This window comes from Podarcis cretensis, assembly GCF_951804945.1.
Source record: "Podarcis cretensis genome assembly, chromosome: 1".
In the NCBI taxonomy this organism is placed as follows: Eukaryota; Metazoa; Chordata; class Lepidosauria; order Squamata; family Lacertidae; genus Podarcis; species Podarcis cretensis.
The window spans coordinates 112,120,511-112,140,000 of NC_137170.1; the positions used below are offsets into that span (position 1 = coordinate 112,120,511).

Here is a 19,490-nt window from a genome sequence, read left to right on the forward strand (position 1 = left end):
ACACACACTTTGGCTATTTTGGGAGGACCACTGAGGTGCAAGGTTGGGTCCCATACAGCAACACAATTTCATTGTTAGAGCCTGGAAAATCTTTCTCTGCAGTAAAATATGTAAGACTGGAGAGAATTATCTGTTTTTTAAAAAGGTTTGGTTTGACTTTTCACAATGTGTATATATTCTTAAGTGAATATATAATTTAAATGTTGTTCTCTTTGAGATTTAATTTGCATTCTCTCATGATGCAAGATTTTAATGGTTTTTTTAAAAAATAAATGCAAAAGGGCATTCCAGATGTTATGATTTGTAATCATAATAGCTGATGGCACTTGTCAGCACCAAGTGTTGCTGTAGAATAGGGATAACCAATGTATTGCCCCCCCCCCCATATTTAGGACCACAATTTTCCTCAGGCCCAGCCAGAATGGCCAATGGTCAAGGGTGATGCAAGTTTTAGCCCATATCTGGAGAGTACCACGTTGGCTACCACCGATATGAAATCCACGATAGCAGAACTCTGTGAAGTTTGCTAATACAGTGGTACCTCAGGTTAAGTACTTAATTCGTTCCGGAGGTCCGTACTTAACCTGAAACTGTTCTTAACCTGAAGACCACTTTAGCTAATGGGCCCTCCTGCTGCTGCCATGCCGCCGGAGCATGATTTCTGTTCTCATCCTGAAGCAAAGTTCTTAACCTGAAGCACTATTTCTGGGTTAGCGGAGTCTGTAACCTGAAGCGTATATAACCTGAGGTACCACTGTACGATGCTAATACATTATGTATTCTAATGTTTTAAAGCAATACACTACTTGCTAATGGCCTATTCCAAGGCAATATTAGAGTGATTGTTCTTCCACCATGTGGAAAATGGGTTATGTGCTTATCTTTTATGGTTATTATTATTATTATTATTATTATTATTATTATTTGCAAAAGATCTAATAGTAATTGTGAACTCATTTTCAGAGTGGACCCCTATGCAAAATGGCACAATCCACACATGGGAGATAGGCATCAGTAGGCTGGGGGTAGGGTGGGGGTGGAATCCCAATATCAGGAAAAGCACAAAAATATTTTTAGGGGTGGGGAGGGAAGCCCAGTGAGTCCTGAGCCTGCTCAGTGCATGCACAATGTTGATTGGCTGTTTGAGAGAAAGGGAAAGGAAAATTGAAGTGGTATGGATAAGTTTTGAAAAAGTCAATGCTAACTGGCTGGCACCCTGAAAAACATGAGCACTCCACACTTGTATATATACATACATATATATAAATATATATAAATAAAACACTTAGGGTACATACATCAACAATCAGGAAATCCAGCCAACACCAGGCATTAGTGAAGTATGTTTGATATCCATATGCTACCCACTTCAGAAGCATCTCGAGAATGAAGATGTAGGTGAAGACCTTGTCAGCGTATTCTAGAATGATCTTTATAGTCTTCCTCTGTTCAATGTATATGTCTTCAAAGGCCTGCAAATTGTTTCCAAATGTTTAGTGTTATTGTTTATTATGGTAGAAAGACTGGAAGATTGGCTTGCTTTTCACTTTGTTCCTAGTTTTGATTTTAAAAACCTTTTTGCAACCCTTTGAGAGACGCTCTTTTATCCCTGGTATAAATGATAACGCCAGACACTCCTGCCATTCTTGCTATTTCTGTAACACAAATGATTTTCTCATATAAAGAAGCAGCACGGTACAATTTTTTGGCCATATTGGAATCCTCATAATATTTAATAGTCCATCTGCAAGACATCTATGCAGTTGTTCCCCCTCCCTACTTTATAAAAACACAAACTTTATACAGCAGAGACTAATATCATACACCAGTGAATGAGTGAGCTGCAGCAAGTCTAAATAATACAACTTATTTCCTATATGTCCTGTACTTCCATTAGGTAACATATTTTCTCTCTGTGTCTTGTCTTAATCAAAAGTGAATTGGTCACTTGTATTAGGTATTTCATGGGTGCTAGCGACAACTAGCAACAAGTGAAATTATCATTCAGTTTCCATAATTTTAAAAGCGGAAATGTGATGTAGTGCACCTGCTATGCAAAAAAAATTTTTTTCTTTTAAAAAGTAACATTTATTTTTAACGTCTCTTCTGTTTTCACTTACCAGTGCACCACTGCTAAGAAGAATCATAAAGACAATGAAGGTTTCAAACCAGTTGTGCTCAACAATTCGAAAACAGGTTTTTCTAAGATTCCACCATTGTTTTCCTCTCCCGTCTTCTACACTAACATCACAGCACTTGAACCTTCTCACACAACCTGAAACAATAAATTACATTTTTGAGGAAACAGAAGGAAAACCCTCCCGATATTAATTACTTTCACATATCCCACTGTGACATCTGAATTACAGTGGTACCTTGGTTTAAGAAAAGCTTAGTTAAAGAACAACTTGGAGTAAGGATGCTGCAAACCCGGAAGTAGGTGTTTTGGTTTGTGAACTTTGCCTAGGAAGCAGAACATGGGAAAGCACGCCTTGGTTTAAGAATGCTTTGGTTTAAGAACAGACTTCCGGAACAGATTAAGTTCATAAACCAAGATACCACTGTATTAAGCTGTGGTCTTTCTGCAAGAATATTAACTTCCTGTAGAACAGGGGTGGCTAACCCCCCCCCATATGGGGGCAGGGTCTAGCCTCATAGGCAGGTTTTTTTTTGGGGGGGGGGGTAGGATTCCATGCTTGTGGTGGCATCAACAAATGTTAACCCTCTCCTCAGATGATCTACGTACATCCAGTGACATAGTGTGGGTTGCCAGCACCTGGGACCATGTAGAGGGAGTGGGGTAGGAAGGAGAGAAATGGACAGAGTACACATGCACATTCAACTGTGTCTGTATCACCTAGGAGATTGCTGCTGCAGAAATAAGAAAAGAAGAGCTGTTCCATTGTCTGGAAAGGCCACTTCCTGGCTTGCATGGAGAAGCCATTTTCAGCAGAGCCAGCAACAGAAGTGCGCAGTTGTATTGAGGCAGCACTGTGTTGAAATTTTGCACACCTAACAATTTTGCGCCATTGCATGCACCAGCTGAATTTGTGTGGGTGGGCGGGTGCTTATATAAATGTCTGCCTGCCTGCGACTATGTCCAGCGGACACACCACGGGAATATGTGCCCCGCTCCCCCCTGCCTAGGATGGTTGGCCAAGAGAGAATGTGGCCCTGAACCAAAAAAGCATTAGCCACCCCACAGATGGCTCACATTCCATCACAGCTCATCTCTTCTAGCAAGAAAGCTAACCAGAAGCCACACAAATATTTCAGATTCTGAATATTGACCTTCTGTAAAGCAAGCTTCAGGTTCAGCTGCTTCCTCGGGTTCTACTTCCGGTTGTTCTTCGGCAGGAAGTCCAATATCAACAGTGCTACCTTCAGATGAGCTAGAAGAATTTAGCTTCTGTTAAAGAAAAAAATAAAGGTGGAGAAAAACAACAACATTGATACAAGAGTATACTCAGGTCTGCAAAACACCCTGCGTGACTGCTCACAGTTCATTAGTGGTTATTAGTGTTTAGTATCTGAAGAAGTATGCATGCACAAGAAAGCTCATACCAATAACAAACTTAGTTGGTCTCTAAGGTGCTACTGGAAGGAATTTTTTTTATTTTCTTTAAACTATGGCAAACCAACATGGCTACCTACCTGTATCTAGTGTTTCTGTTAACTTTTATCAAATGTTTTATATATTGTCATTTGTATGAAAGTTGCCCTTGGATCAAAAATTGAATGGCAGGCTTTTAAATTGCACAAACACAACAACTTGTGATAGGACTGAAACCATGTGATACAATTTACAGCAGCAATGAATGTCAATGAAGTAGATGACAAAAAGTCATTATGGGTGCTCTTTGTTACATTTGAAGGGCTTTAAGGAGGTTTTTCTTTTTTTTAAGCGACCAAGCGGGATATAAATTATATGAAATAATAATAAAAATCCTCTAATTTGACCCTGGCTAAATCCTAAAAAGCAATACAGAAATAGATCGTTGTTATTATTACTAGATCAAGTAGATTAACAGTATTTGAAGGTTCACCTCTTTGCTTTCTTCCAAATCTGATTCACTGCTGAACTCTTCTGTATTTAAATTTTCAAAATCGGATTCTCCAAGAGCTATTGGCACAGTCACAGTCAGGCTTGGGTTATTTATGAATGACATGTAATCACTTTCATCAATGATGTATTTTTCCACACTGCTCCCTGTCCCTATGCCGCTTGTGGTTCCATTCACATCTCTAAGATAATCCAGATCTTTACCAATTTCAATAGTATGGTTAGAAATGCAGCTGTTCTTATTTAGCTCCTCAAGGGGCTTGATTTCGTCCAAAGCTTTTTGCTTTTTAACGAAGGACCTTTGGATGAATTCTCGGATTTTTCTTTTCATGTAGTCTACTCCTCTATCTATTCTTGCCACAGCAATCTGGAGATTGTTCATTTCGTTGTCATCATCTGTGGCAGCAAGGTTGTCTGCACTAAATGAGCTCAGCAGCAATGCCAAAAATAGATTCAGTACCTAAACAAAAGGGAGGGGAGGGAGAGAAAAAGATCCTAATTTTTGCTCAGTTTATGTATTGCCCTGGAATAACATTGTCAGAGCTGCCTCCAGGTCCCAGCTCACAGAGGACCAACGCTAGGCTGTAGTTATGTACAAAAGTCTTTATTGAGATTCAGTTTCCATTTTAAAGCCGCAGCGTGCAGCTCTACGTCTCAACCTTAGACCGGCGAAGTCCCGTCTGAGTCTCCTCCCCTTCCACACCAGTTTAAGACCCTCGCCTTGCTCCACCTCTTCCTAAGTTCCTTTCTCCTCTGGGCCCTCCTGCCCGCTAGGGTCTCATCCTTCCTGGACTCCTCTGACGCTGACCCTGACGATTCTTGCCCCTCCTTCCGGCGGGCTTTAGGACCTGGTTCCCTATCCGGGCTACCTTCTGTGCCGCTCGCCTGTACCTTTGAACTTGGAGCGCGCGCCCAGCCTGCAACTTTCCTCTTGACCGTTAACTCGCTCTCCGATGGAGACGTGGTCAACCCTGACTCATCTTCTCTCGCTGGTGGTGCATATGTGGGCTCTGACACCTGGGACTCCTCCCCCCCACTACGCTCTGGTGGGGAAGCTGGTCCTGATTTCCAACTGCTGCTCTGGGAGTCCCCGCTGGCCCCTTGCTTCTGGGGTGTCCCCCTTGGGTCGCCCCTTGCCCTGCCCATCGGCGCCCCCTTCTGTGAATCTTCCGATTCGCTGGAGAGGCTCATGGAATCTATCGGGCTGCTGTCATATTCTCCTACGCTGCCCTCAGATTGCTCCCCCTCGCTCTCCGTCTCCTCTCCTCCCTGCGCTCTTGCTGAGTCCCTGACAAACATGTTTGAGATAAAGGCCTGCAGCCCGGTACATAAACCTAGCATTGTAGATTCAGAAGGGATTCATGCATATTGTAGGTGACTATGAAGGAGATTAAGGGCTGACATCTGCCTACTAGCAAGTCCATTCACTGCTCTCCTCCTCTCCTGTCTGCACAGCTTGACATGATACTGTTTGCCAATTCCTACTCAAGGTCATTGCAAGGTTTTATATTGGCCCCAAAGTGTATAAAGCGAAGGAAGAGTGGATGCTAGAAAAACAATTTTTTTTGGGGGGGGGGGTAAGCTGGTAACTATGATTTCGATTGCCAATCGTTTCTAGTGTTAAAATGAATATGAAACTTTGATCACTTTGTTCACTGATTATCTGAAAAGCCTCCCCTGTAAATGGATGTGTTTTAAGAGCTTTGATGAAACAGTCCATGCTATTTGCTAGACTCAGTATAGATCTAGAATATTATTTTTTTTTTAAGTTACATACCACTAAATTTCCAATCACCATAACCATCATGAATACTGTAAGGCACATGGCTTGACCTGCAACTTCCATACAGTCCCACATGGTTTCTATCCATTCTCCACAAAGGACTCGGAACACGATCAAGAAAGAGTGGAAAAAGTCGTTCATGTGCCAGCGTGGAAGCTCACAGTCCTTTGCAATCTTGCACACACATTCCTTGTAGCTTTTGCCGAACAGCTGCATGCCCACCACGGCAAAAATGAAGACAATGATGGCCAGGACCAAGGTCAGATTTCCCAAAGCTCCCACAGAGTTGCCGATAATTTTGATCAGCATATTTAGCGTCGGCCAGGACTTTGCCAATTTGAAAACCCGGAGCTGGAAAACAAAAAAGGTAAATTGACAAATGGTGTCTGTAAGGGTGAATAAAAACTTGTGAAAAAGTTTGTGGCCCACTCCGGAAAAAGTTAAGTGCCACTAAGTTCCACTGAAATTGATGGGGCTTTAGTAACGCCATGATTCAAACATTATGTAGATTTAAATCTTGTTTAATTAATTTATTTTAAATGAATTCTCCGTAGAATTGCACTGAAAGCCTGCAAACTTGTGCACACTTCCTTCGGCCAAACAATATGTGATGTTAGTCACATGTTTAAATAAGGGTGGTTAACCTAACCAATTCATTTTGAAGCTCTGATCCAGAACATGCTGCTGATATAGATCAGGACCCTAAATCAGTTTTCAGTTAAAAAATTGTCTCTTACTTGGCTTCTCCTTGTCCCCTCATAGGTAGTGTTTGCAGTAAACATCAATTTTTGGGAATAGAAAGCAGCTGGAGGAGCCCATTTTCAACAGAAACCTGCCATGGGTCCCCAGTCCACACCCAGGGGAGGTTTCAGATAGGGACCTCATGGCAAATTTCTCTCCAGAATCGGTGTCCAGATTAAACACCCTTTTTTAAATATCTGACTTGAATCTTGGCCCTACAGCTCACTGAAACTTATGGAACTTGTTGAGTAAATGCATGCCATATCATTGGTTTCAATGGGACTTAGTATTCACTAACTTTCACTGGACTGTGTCTTTTATAATGTAAGTTTTCCATTTAAGATAGCTCTACAGCATTTTTTATTTTTAGATTCTCAGAATTCCTAAAATCATATAAAAGGAAATAAGACGATTCAGCAATAACATCGGCTAGATATATCGGTTGAAACAATTTACCAATCTGAAAGACCGAAGAACTGACAGTCCTTCCACGTCTGCCAGGCCAAGTTCAACTAAACTAAGGGTGACAATGAAGCCATCGAAAATGTTCCAGCCTTCTTGGAAGTAATAATAGGGATCCATGGCTACTAGTTTCAGAAACATTTCTCCCGTGAAGATTCCAGTGAAAACCTAAATGGGAAATACAAATACATGAATTTGCAAAAGTTTAAAATTACAGCAGACATACAGAAGATGACCATGGCTACATGAAGCATGCCTACAAATGCTTTTGGAGGTCTTTGTTCATTCATCTTTTAGTACTGGATTCTTTCATTGATTTTTCTAAAAGCAGCATGTGGGCATACACAACAGCACACTGGCAATTACACATGGCAAATGGCCCTGAGGGAAAATGTTCCCATGTCTGTCACCTGTACTTTGAGCCACTGTTCAAACCTAACAATGTTGGAACAATAATCTATGATGGTTGCCCTGAAAATGACTGAGCTGTCTTGTCTCTTTCCAACTCTCATCTTCCTTTCTGGGCATTAGATTCCCTGTTTTTGGAGAACATACAGCCAGCCTTTCAACCATGAGTGTTCTTCAGACAGGTCTTCAATCTGTGGGGCCTGTGCAAAGTTTGAATCTGAGCCAAACTGTCCGATTTTGCTTCTCTCCAAATCTAGATTGTGAACCTTTCACTGTTTACTTTGTTCCCTGGATACATTTGCAATATGGCATCCAGAGTTGGGCAGATCTGTCAATTTCACTTTCTCATTTTTCCAATATTAATTTCAATTTGCGCATATATATATATATATATATATATATATATATTCTCACACAAAAAATCATCAGCATTTCCAATGTATTTCTCCTCTAATACAGATGCATTTTGTACATGGTTTTTCACTAATAATACATGTCATTTATGCACCCTTTCCACAACACACACATTTTTGTACATGTTATTTCACTGGAGAGCTGCATCTCAAAATTCAGAGAAGTGTGGTTTTCAAAGGATGGATGAGTTTCAGTCTGTATATTGTTTCAGGAAGTGAAAATTAAGTAGGTTCACATTAATGTGAGAACCAGACTTAATTTACCCCCCCCCCCATCCTTGAGGGAACTGTGGCTTTGTCAATCATTGGCAAATGTGCCAATGCCACAAGTGCAATATTGTGCTAGTGTGGCAGAAAACGCTGTGCATATTTCTCCATAAGAATAGCTAAAACAGAAAAACAAGCAGGGCATTACAGTAGTCAACATCAATGGATTACAGGCATCACATTATTAAACATCTAGGACTGAGTTCAGGTAAGTCATATTCCAGGTAGACTCACTGAAATCAATACTAACTTTCAGTGGTTCCACTCTGAGTATGACTTAAGTTAGCTATGACGCTTAATCTTGAAGACAATTTTAAATTCAGAAGCAGCATTCTAGACAGATCTTTCTGTTCATATATTCTGGTCAGAGGCGCCATCTTGGGAGTGTGATTAGGGGTAGCCATTGTTGCTGCTTTTGAAAGTATTGCTATGTAATTATATTTCCACCATACACTCCTTTGATCTAGATAATTCAGAATCCCACTACACTGAAAATGCACAATGAAGAAAACTGCTTTATATTAAAGGGTTTATGAAGACAAAGTTATATGAGTTCGAAATGAGACCTCCTGTATGTTGTATTGGCATACACAGCTATCCAAGCATTCTCCACCACTAGTTTCTTTATTAAAGGGGTAGGGGTGGGGAATGCAATTTTTCACTTAGCCTTTATAAACAAACAAAGGTTAAATATCTCGTGCAATATCCAATGGATGACTCACCAGGTTCCCAACAGAAAGCACATTACTGAATTCATTTGTCATTGGGTAATGTTCCATTGCCATGAAAAGGGTATTTAAAACAATGCAAATTGTAATAGCAAGATCAACAAACGGATCCATCACCACGATGTTAACAAAATGCTTTACTTTCAGCCAACATGGACAGCAGTCCCAGATCAAGAAAATGTTTGCAAACTTGTACCAGCACGGCGGGCACTTCTGCCGTGACTCTTCAAGTTCTGTTAAAAAGAAAAAGAAGACGACACTGTTTCATGCTGACTCTTCCTAATTCAGGAAATGCCACTTCAAACATGGCTAAGACAAAACCAAAAAAGGAGAGAGAGAGATGGTTCTATTGCTTCTCCTTCCTCTGGTCCACCTGAGTCCAGAGATAAAGAAATAAGAAGAAAAGATGAAAGGCTGAGTCATGTACATTCTCAAAAATGGTGTCTGGGAACTTAGAAAGTCTACAAAAAAGAGGGTAGCCTAGTCAAGCACTCACAACACACCCACACCCATATCCAGGGCTTTTTTCCAGCCGGAAGTCAGGTGGGAGCCACTGTCATTATAAAATAACCAGAGAGGCGTTCATGGTGAGTTTCAGCACCTCTTTTTCTTTTTCTAGGAAAATAGCAGTGCATATATCACTGCTCCATGTCCTCAGTGAATAAACTTCTCTTAAAACATGGAGACATGGACACAGAGAAGCACCACATTTCAAAAAGGGCATTGTTGAGCTGCAAAACGTATAGAAAAGAATAACCAAAACGAACAGTGGCTCTCTTATATGGAAAGTTAAAATGGCCTGACATTACAATAAGCCAGAATACAGTTTATAGTGTCCACAGAAAAAATACTTGCTGCTCAGGGGGAGCTCATGCCTGCTGTGCTCTTCCCTGTATGTTTGTTTTTTAATTTCAGGGCAGGATGACAGCTAAACCAAGGTTTGGCCTAGTGTCTCATCTGAATCCAGGATCACGATTTAAGTTCTCTCCCACTTAAGACTACAAACTTAGCTACAGATTGTAGGAGAGACCTGGACCATGATCCTGAGGTCAAACAACAAGCTAAGCCAAAAATTGGCTTACCTGCTGGGCCACAGTGACTGAAAAAGTCTGGGGAGAAGCAAAGTGACTGCAATCTCCTGGATTGCTATCACATTCATGCTAAGCCCTGGTTTGGCATAGTGTGTCTTCTGAACATAGCCAATGTTTGGTGCTTTTTTGTTTACAGAAATGGCAGATAAGGGAGACACAGTAAATTATGCAGGGGGTCGAGAACATGGATGGAGAAGCCCCACCCTTCCCACATAATATTAGAAGCCAAAGTCATCATAATGTGAACTAGCAGGTGCTTCAAGACAGACGAAGTATTTCTTCAACACAGTTCACCGCCACAAAACTCAGCAATGGCCTCCAGGTCAGAAGGCTTCAAAAGGAGAGCAGACAAATTTGTGAAGGATAAGTCTGTCAATCGCTGCTAGTTACGATGGCAAAATGGTTTCTACAGGTTCTAAAATATGATGCCATTGAATGTCAATTGCTGTGGAACAACAGCAGAGAGATGGCTATTGATCTCATGCCTTGCTTTTGAGCTTCCCCAAAACATCTGGTCGGCCACCATGGGAAATGGAATGCTGGACTAGGTAAACCTTTCGTCTAAGCCAGCAGGACTATTATGTCCACATGGAATTCCTCAGGTACTTTGGGGGATCACAGGTGCTTAGAATTCTTAAAAGGTCAATACTAGGAACTTGAATTGCGCTCACAATGCTGAATCCGGCCATTGTCAGGAGGGCATAAGGTACACTTCCTTGCAATAGACTTGCTTTTTTAAAGCAGTGATAACTCCACCTGTTTAAAAAAGGTGACAATTCCAATTCCATGTGCACAACCCCTTGCCTTTACAAAAACCCTCCTCTGAGACGCCTTTGCTGTTGCTTAACTTTCTGACTTCTAGTTTCACCAGAAATTGGGACTTCCTTCTTTCCCCTTCCCACCGTTTCATAATCTGTTCTTCCAGCATACGTTTCCAAACTGTATCCTCACATTTCTGCTGCTGGGCCGTCCAGAATTTGAAGAAGCCTAGTGTAACCTACCACAATCTTGTGCATTAACCCTGGCATTCCACAGAGCGCTAATCATTACAGAGTAGTTTGGGGCAACACGTTTAGTACATTTGAAGGAACCTCCCTCCCTCCCTCCCTCTCTCTCTCTCTCTCTCTCTTTCTCTGTATATACCTTCCATGGTGTTTGTGATTATGCTAGCTATACTCATTGCTCTCTCTCTTAGAGTAGGGTCTTCCAAAAAATCCATTGAAACGTGAAAAGAACTTGATCTTCTCTTTTTCATTTCCGTCTCTGTGGTTGTGGCCTGCAAAAGAGAGAGTGAAATATAAGATCATCCTGAAAGCAGTGGCTGAGCATGGCAGCTTATATGAAGAATGTCTAAGTCTGAAGGCATACATGCGTCATGCTTTTGAGTTACGCTTAATTATTCATGCCAAATCTTAGTTATTTCTTGTATTATTAACCTGGTATTTTTTTTGTTTTTAAAAAATCTCTTAAAAGTATTTGTAAGAAACATGCTGTCCTCATCTCAGTTACTTCATTGTTATACTTCTCAGATGACTCTCAGGGAACATCCCATGGGTTCTCGTTGCGTTTTAAACTGCCTTGCTTATGTTCATTAGCATTGCAAAGTCCCACTTACCCATACGCTTCAACCTATGCATTGATTTCAATGGGATTTGCTTCCAAGTAAAGATGAGCAGGAATTCAGCCTTGGAGAGCATGCTAGACTTTGCCAAATGGGGAAATACCGCCCCCCAACATACTAGGCGCAAGATCTATGTAAAACAACCTTTTACTCTTCTCTTTTAAAGAGAACAGTTGGTGGGAGAAGAAATGAATTGGAATTAATCAGTCAACAGCTGTAACCCTTAGATCATTTACTTGTGAGCGTTTCCCACACATAGGATTACAGCATAAATCCCAGGTTATAAATAAAAATCAGAATGAGAGAAAGAAAAAAAAAAGGCATGTCACTTGCTTATCTTCCGCATTTAAAATGGATAGCAAGCTTTTCATTCAAACCAAATCAAAATAAAAGTTAAAATTAAAATTATAAATCCAGCATTGTCATGCTTCTCCAAATCAGCACAGAAAAGTCCTATAATTTTTATTGAGATAGCTAGAAAAATATAGTGTGTGTATATGTGACAGCAGATATGTGCACATATATTTGTAATTTGAAAAGTGTGTGCATCAATGTGGTAATTAAATATCATATTTACTTTGTCAGCCAAAAATGGAGCATCAGGTTGAAAGATGCATGAAAATGCTAAATATAAAAAGTGAAATTTTGGAGTGATTTTACCAATGTTTGGGGAACCAGAACTTCTAGCCACGTTGTTTGTATGTTGTAATGATGTTCACGAGACAGAATATAATCAAATTTATGTACAACCAAGGCAGTGTCAGAATCCATATGGTACCAAAAGTTATAACTTCCTCTTAGTTGTGGAGTAAGATGAATTTTTTTTTGGACCTGGCCAGATACAATTAATTCGTAGCCAGATAAATGTAGGATCCAGCAAGGTTTTCTGAATATAAAACACACAAAGCAATATATTTTGCACATTCTCCAGACAATTTTTTCCCTCTCTCTCTCTCCACTGCTTGTTTTGCAAAAATTATGCTTTAAATTGATTTTGTTAGTATATATAAAAAGGTATTACAAGATGCAGGAGCATTCACAGCTTGACCAACCAAGGATCATTCCCAAGGGATTCCATTCTGTAGACACACTGGCTGGTGCATTAAGAAAAGGCCACCATGCCTGAACTATTTAAAACTTCCTTACATTGTCATCAGTAGCTGGTTTATCTATTATCACCTCTGGCAGAAGCTGTCCAACAGGCGATGTAGGAACAGATGGTCCACCAACCAAGGAAACCACCCCATTGCAATCCACAGTGCTGTGCATCTTCCCATTCACTGGAAACACTGCCAGCATCCTGGATGACCTACTGGCCTGACTAATGTTACTGTTGCGCCGTTCACCATGTCTGCGCGGCACAAAAAGGGAATCTCTTCTGCTATCATTATCTTCAAATGTGCTGTGTTCATCATCAGCAAAGTCATTCTCTGATCCTATATCCTTTGCTCTACCTCTGAAGCTGAAAAGGCTCGTTCTGCTGTTGCGCCTTGGGGAAAACAGGGAGCCACGCATGCTCAGCAAAGACTGCGGAGAAACACAGGAGAACACGGCAGTTAGCTATAGAGCATCCACAGAGGTCCGAAAAAGGATAAGCAAAATGCAGGTCCCCACCTCCCTTTACCCGTTGATTCTCAAACACCATGTCAAGTTCCATATTATTATTATCATTGTTATACATTAAATTGGTAGACCCAGTGCTTTTTTTCTGGGGGGACACAGGGGTATGCACACCCCTAAACATTTTGTGAATCTAACGGGAGAAGAAACTAAAAATTATTTAAAAGATTAGTTTCTTCTCTAGCACAGTGAATCGTCAGTTCCATTGCTACCCCCAATGGTGGCCTCATTTCCTGTCACAGTGTTTCCTGAGTCTCAGACAGAAGCGAGCATTTAATGTGTGAAGTAGGAGTTGGAATCTACCATAGTGATTGGTCAATTTCATTGTTAACACCTCCGATGGCGATGGACACCAAGAGCAAGCAGAGGAATTGGGAAGATGTTAATGCACACAACCTCACGCCAATGTGGAAGTTACTGTGAGCCGTCAGCTGTGTAATATGAGGTAATGCATGTTCTTTGTACTTTGAGGATGATACCCAGCTCTACCTCTCTTTCAAATCAGAACCAGTGAAGGCGGTGAAGGTCCTGTGTGAGTGTCTGCAGGTGGTTGGAGGATGGATGGTGGCTAACAGATTGAGGTTGAATCCTGACACAACAGAAGTACTGTTTTGGGGAGACAGGAGGTGGGCAGGTGTGGAGGACTCCCTGGTCCTGAATGGGATAACTGTGCCCCTGAAGGACCAGGGGCGCAGCCTGGGAGTCATTTTGGACTTGCAGCTGTCAATGGAGGCGCAGGTCAATTCTGTATCCAGGGCAGCTGTTTACCAGCTCCATCTGGTACACAGGCTGAGACCCTATCTGCCCGCGGACTGTCTCACTAGAGTTGTGCATGCTCTGGTTATCTCTCGCTTTGGCTACTGCAATGCGCTCTATGTGGGGCTACCTTTGAAGGTGACCCAGAAACTACAACTAATCCAGAATGCGGCAACTAGACTGGTTACTGGGAGCAGCCGCTGAGACCACCTACATTGGCTCCCAGTACATTTCTGAGTACAATTCAAAGTGTTGGTGCTGACATTTAAAGCCCTAAACGGCCTCGGTCCAGTATACCTGAAGGAGCGTCTCCACCCCCATTGTTCTGCCCGGACACTGAGGTCCAGCGCAGACGGCCTTCTGGTGGTTCCCTCACTGCGAAAAGCCAGGTTACAGGGAACCAGGCAGAGGGCCTTCTCGGTAGTGGCGCCCGCCCTGTGGAATGCCCTCCCACCAGATGTCAGAGAGAAAAACAACTACCAGACTTTTAGAAGACACCTGAAAGCAGCCCTGTTCAGGGAAGTTTTTAATGTGTGATATTTTAATGTATTTTTAATCTTTGTTGAAAGCCACCCAGAGTGGCCAGGGAAACCCAGTCAGATGGGCGGGGTATAAATAATAATAAATAATAATAATAATTTTGTCCATTTACCCTTTACTGTATTGATTTCCCCCAATTTGAATTATAAAATGGTGATTTTCTTGAGTCAAAATGAGAGTACCCCTAAAAAATTTTTTATATAAAAAAGCACTGGGTATACCACATTTATATAGTGCATTCTTAGATTAGCAATAACAGAAGGCAATATACTACATTTACTACTAAAAGACAGAGAAACGTAATACTCAGATACCTGGTGGGGAGAAGAGTGTTTCCGTTCTAGTGTTAGCCTGTTCCCTTCAATAGAGAACCGGCAACCTTTTCTCCTGATGCTATCTTCTGATTCAGATCTATTAAACTCATCTTCGTCCTTTTCTTCTCCTCCAGATTGTTCCCTTTGTTTTCTTTTCTTCCTTCTGTTTCTCCTCTCTTTGGCGCTCTTTGAACTCAACTTGGACGCTTCAGAAGAACTTTCAGAAAGCCCCCCTACGCCGCCGCCTGCGCTCGGATCCTTCGACTCAGCCGATGCCGTCGCTGCTGCTGTCGCCGCTGCCTGCCGTAAAGCATTGAGGGTTTTATTTCGCTGGCCTCATGAAAAGAACAGTGTTTCTAAACTTAAAACACTCAAAACTCCATAAGAAAAGTCCAAGCGTAGATTTAGTTTTATAAAATCAAAATGGTTCTTTTCCTTATACATATTCGGTTTTGTGCCTTATACTCCTCCTTACATGCACCTGCACCGAATTTTATTTATGCGTTTATTTTATTTTAGAAAATGTGTACCTTGACTTTTCACCTGAAGTTGCCAAGGCAGCCAACAATACAACCACTCCCCTAATGCTCTAATTAAGGTTAAGGTCAAGCCAGGGAGTGTAGGACCCTCTTTCCCTCAAACTACCTGGGCAGGGCTTAAATGGGAAATATATATCATAAAAACCAGACAAAAATATCAGGTAGATTTCTTTTCACAGTATCTTTTGGGAGCTGGTTGAAACGAAGAAAACACCTTTGAGGCAAGGCAGCTTCCTAAATGATACATTCAGCTAGAATGGTGTTCAATTATTATGTTCAATTATTTCCCATCAGAAATATACCTGAGCTGCTTCTTGTTGCTTTTTCAGCTGTTCCAGCATCTGCTGGAACTCGGCCTCCTTCTGCTCTGCTTCTTCCATGGTGGCTTGGTTCTGCTCATCATAGGCCATGGCAACAACAGCCAAGATCAAGTTGATCAGGTAGAAAGAGCCCAGGAAAATCACCAGGACAAAAAAGATCATGTACGTTTTGCCGGCGGCTCGCAATGTCTAGAGAAAACAATAGGGTTTTTTTTAATATAAAAAAGTAATATATGAGTTTGCAACACCCTTCCCCGTGTGACTCTTGTAAGCCAATACAATATTTGTACTCAGGTTACTTGCACAGGTTTTGTTTTGAAACCAGCATATATGTTAAGCTTTCGCTACAAAAATTATCCTCTCTCACCAGCTGATAAAGGTTTTCCCAGAAGTCCTGAGTCATCAGTCGAAAGAGAGACAGGAAGGCCCAGCTAAACGTATCAAAGCTTGTATAGCCATAGTTTGGGTTTCTACCAGCTTTTATACACACGTATCCTTCCGGACATTGACTGAAAAAGAAAAAAATATATTAGGATGAAAAACAGTCAATCATCAAAGCTAGTGAAATGCCTACTTTGCAATGGATACACATATGGGCATAGCTGAGTGGGTAGGTCCTACCCTGCACAAGAAGTTCCTAACCCAAATTCCTTGCCTTTTGTTCCTTCTCTCCCCCTTGCTCCATTGGGACCACCAGCTATCTGCTTTCTTCACATCCATTCAGGATGAGAATTAGATCCTCCGCTAAGGTAAGATTCAAGTCTGGGTTTCCCATTTTTTAAAAATTTGGTCTCTTGCTTCCCATTTCCAATTCAACATATTTAATCAATGACCACAATCAAATTCTTTAAAAAGAAGCCTAAATCAGAGCAGATCAAATCCAATTCTCTAGTTCAGGAGTACCTGACTGTTTTTGGACTTCCAGCTTCCACCAGCCCTGACCATCATGGCCAGTGGCCAGGGACATTGGGTGCCAGGGTTCAAAAACATCTAGCAAATGCCATATTGGCTACCCTCCAGCTATACACCATGTCAGGTTATAGTTATCAATTATAAGGTACACAATAATGTTAAAACCTGTTTTTACTTTGTATTTTTAAAGCTTAATGGTAGGAGATGGTCTTACCCTGCATCAGAACTGTTGCCACAAAGCAATGCATCATTTTGTCCTTCCAGAAAGTAAAAATGACCTGTTTGAAGGGGGAAAAAATTCAAAACATTAGGAGAAAATAACCCAGCAATTTTGAATCATACAGTATAATAATTTTTATTTTTATTTTTTTGCTTTCTGGCTTCATTCTTGGAACCCTTTCACCAACAATTCCAGTGTGAAAAGGGAAAGGGCAGTTGGTGGTGGGTAATCTTACGAGCCAGTACAAATAGAACGAGGGTATTGAGGGAAGACGTAAAAAGAGGACACCAACAACTTTGCTGGATGTTAAAAATGTCCCAGTTCTATAGAGTAGGCAGAATGAAAAACTGGGTCACTGGAGCCATCACAAATAATATTGCCCTTAGGATGCTCCATTGTTTTGTCCCATAATAAATGGAGGCATCACCAAGTTCATCTCATGATAGCAAGTGGTTAAATTTACCCTTCAATCTAATTAATGGATCTCTAGCTTGAGTGAATGCATAAGAAATTTAGCCAACTTTTCAGCTCATTGTTACATAAGAATTAAATATGGAGTGCCTTAGAGCATAAAATGAAACTCACTAACTGATTCTTTGATCCTCCAAGAACTCCCTAAGAACTATCTGGGGACCTGACCCATCCCATAGGCTACAAATGCCATATTTTTCTGTGTATAAGACTAGGTTCCCCCCCTAAAAAAAAATGCCCAAAATTAGGGGGCGTCTTATACACGGAGAGTGCTGAGGGTGGATTTTCTTAAATCTGAGTCCCCCAAAATAGGGGGCGCCTTATACACGGGGGCGCCTTATAGACAGAAAAATACGGTACATGGCTTACACCCAGTTGTTGAATCACAGAGTTAATCGTGACCTCTGTTTCACCATCATCCCTCAACATACCTCGTCCCAAACTTGAAACAAACAATAAAGAGCAACACTCAATAGCTCAGTTTGCATGTAATAAGCAAATGTGTAGTTTCCTGGAACAGTTTGGGAGTGGGTTTAGTTATTGACCTGATTTTGGGCAGCCAAGAAAAGTTATGGTAAGAAAAGTAAAAACCTTCTGCCCGCTGTTTGCGCACCAGTTTGTACCGGTGCAAATGCCCACAGAAACTGTCATGGGCACCACATACAACTGAAAACATAGTAGGAAGGGACACTGCGGGCATCAGGAAAGGCCTCTGAGGGCACCCCTGCTCTGTAAGAATCTGTCTGTGGTAATTTCATTCTTTGTGAATGGGGGCATAGCCATGGGTGGCAGAAAATTACTACCTACTTTATTTAGAAATGCGTTATTGTCATGGAAGAGTAATGGTCACAATCACCAAAGTGCCAGATGCAACTGTACTAAACCGCTTTCTCTTTGAGGCTGGGTGATTCATCCTAATCAAACCTAGCATGCTACATTTATTTATGATACACAGGCTGTGTCATTCTGCCCTCTACCCTCCTCCCCTCATCTTCTCTGTAGCTATGACTATACTGAAATATACTGAAATAACCACCCTGATTGTGCTGAGAAGTGCTTTGGCACAAGAGAACCAAGAACATCTATATCCAGTTCCTGAACTCGGTCAGCTGTCTGAGGACATCAGCTAAGGCAGGACAGGATTTGTGCATACACATCAGTGGAGACATCTGGTCTTGGTGAAACATGGATGGTGAAACAGATTCGTCACGCTGTCCAGTGGATGATAAGGCATCACCCACCAAGTGCCAGTGTATGGAAAATTGGACTGGATCTAGCACCCACAGCCAATTCCCACCCCTATGGTGATGATATTAGTGTTTTGAAGCATGCTTGCGCACATTTTTTTTGGGGGGGGGGGTTGGAGAACATTGCAAAATTGGGGAAAGTGCAAATTTCAAGAGGATAGCTTTGGCTTGTGTGTTGTTTTGAAAAATACAGATTCACATTAAACCATGAAACCAAACTGAATTTCTTCCCCCATTGCTATGGACAGGTCACTTTGACCTGCAGCAGCCTGAGAAGTGCGAAAACACACCCTAAACCATTTTGTTCGCTAAATATACACATAAATTTGAAAGTGGTCAAGTCCCCCTCTCCCAAGTGTAAAAGCATATGGACGACGATTTCTATAGCTTTCACTGTTTTTCCACAATTAGTGCACCTCTTGGGGATGGATGGGAAGGCAAGGGTTGTTGAGACGGCACTGTTTACCTCAAAATAGTAATTCTAAGGAACCCGAACAAGATATGGTAAAACATCCCTCTTCCCTGCAAGAAAAGTACAGAAGAGGCTGGTAGGCGGCTTGCCCTCCTACAGCTTAAACAATTATGTCATTACAAAGTGTGATTAACATGTTCCCAGAAATGATGAGACTATCGATCCCTTTAGGAAATGGAAGCTGGAACCTTTCTTCTCAGTTTCTCCAGGGGATGCCCTTCCGTGCGCTGTGAATTTCATGTTGTCACAGGCATACATTTTAAAATAGAAGCTCTGCGGCTTAAACTGTTGTGATAGTTGCCTCCAAGTGAAATTAAAGAAGGCGAAAAGGGCAAAAAATAGATTTTGGAAGTGCTGCTATTACAAAAAACAAACAAAAAACACACACAAACACACAGTGTGATGTCCTGTTTTTATAAGTGAAGTGGAGAAGTGAAGTGGAGAAGTGAAGTGGAGAAGTGACTGACATCTTGGTCACCCTTAGTCACTCATGGTGAAATGC

At 41.5% G+C, this 19,490-nt stretch overlaps 1 protein-coding gene across 4 annotated transcripts in view; it reads right to left on the reverse strand.

The window, feature by feature from the left end:
- Nucleotides 1–19,490, reverse strand: part of LOC307215727 (sodium channel protein type 1 subunit alpha) — a 106,063-nt gene that overhangs the window by 18,332 nt on the left and 68,241 nt on the right. For 2 of the 4 annotated variants that reach the window (XM_079975360.1, XM_079975359.1), the window contains exons 8-20: nucleotides 16,793–16,856; nucleotides 16,034–16,175; nucleotides 15,649–15,855; nucleotides 14,808–15,107; nucleotides 12,757–13,104; nucleotides 11,100–11,232; nucleotides 8,860–9,098; nucleotides 7,044–7,217; nucleotides 5,841–6,197; nucleotides 4,047–4,523; nucleotides 3,292–3,409; nucleotides 2,121–2,275; nucleotides 1,299–1,472 (exon numbers count right to left, since the gene is read on the reverse strand). In XM_079975360.1, coding sequence (XP_079831486.1) covers nucleotides 1,299–1,472; nucleotides 2,121–2,275; nucleotides 3,292–3,409; nucleotides 4,047–4,523; nucleotides 5,841–6,197; nucleotides 7,044–7,217; nucleotides 8,860–9,098; nucleotides 11,100–11,232; nucleotides 12,757–13,104; nucleotides 14,808–15,107; nucleotides 15,649–15,855; nucleotides 16,034–16,175; nucleotides 16,793–16,856 — 2,888 coding nt within the window. Of the gene's footprint in view, nucleotides 1–1,298; nucleotides 1,473–2,120; nucleotides 2,276–3,291; nucleotides 3,410–4,046; nucleotides 4,524–5,840; nucleotides 6,198–7,043; nucleotides 7,218–8,859; nucleotides 9,099–11,099; nucleotides 11,233–12,723; nucleotides 13,105–14,807; nucleotides 15,108–15,648; nucleotides 15,856–16,033; nucleotides 16,176–16,792; nucleotides 16,857–19,490 lie in introns of all 4 variants that reach the window. The other 2 variants (XM_079975358.1, XM_079975357.1) reach the window with 1 other exon arrangement.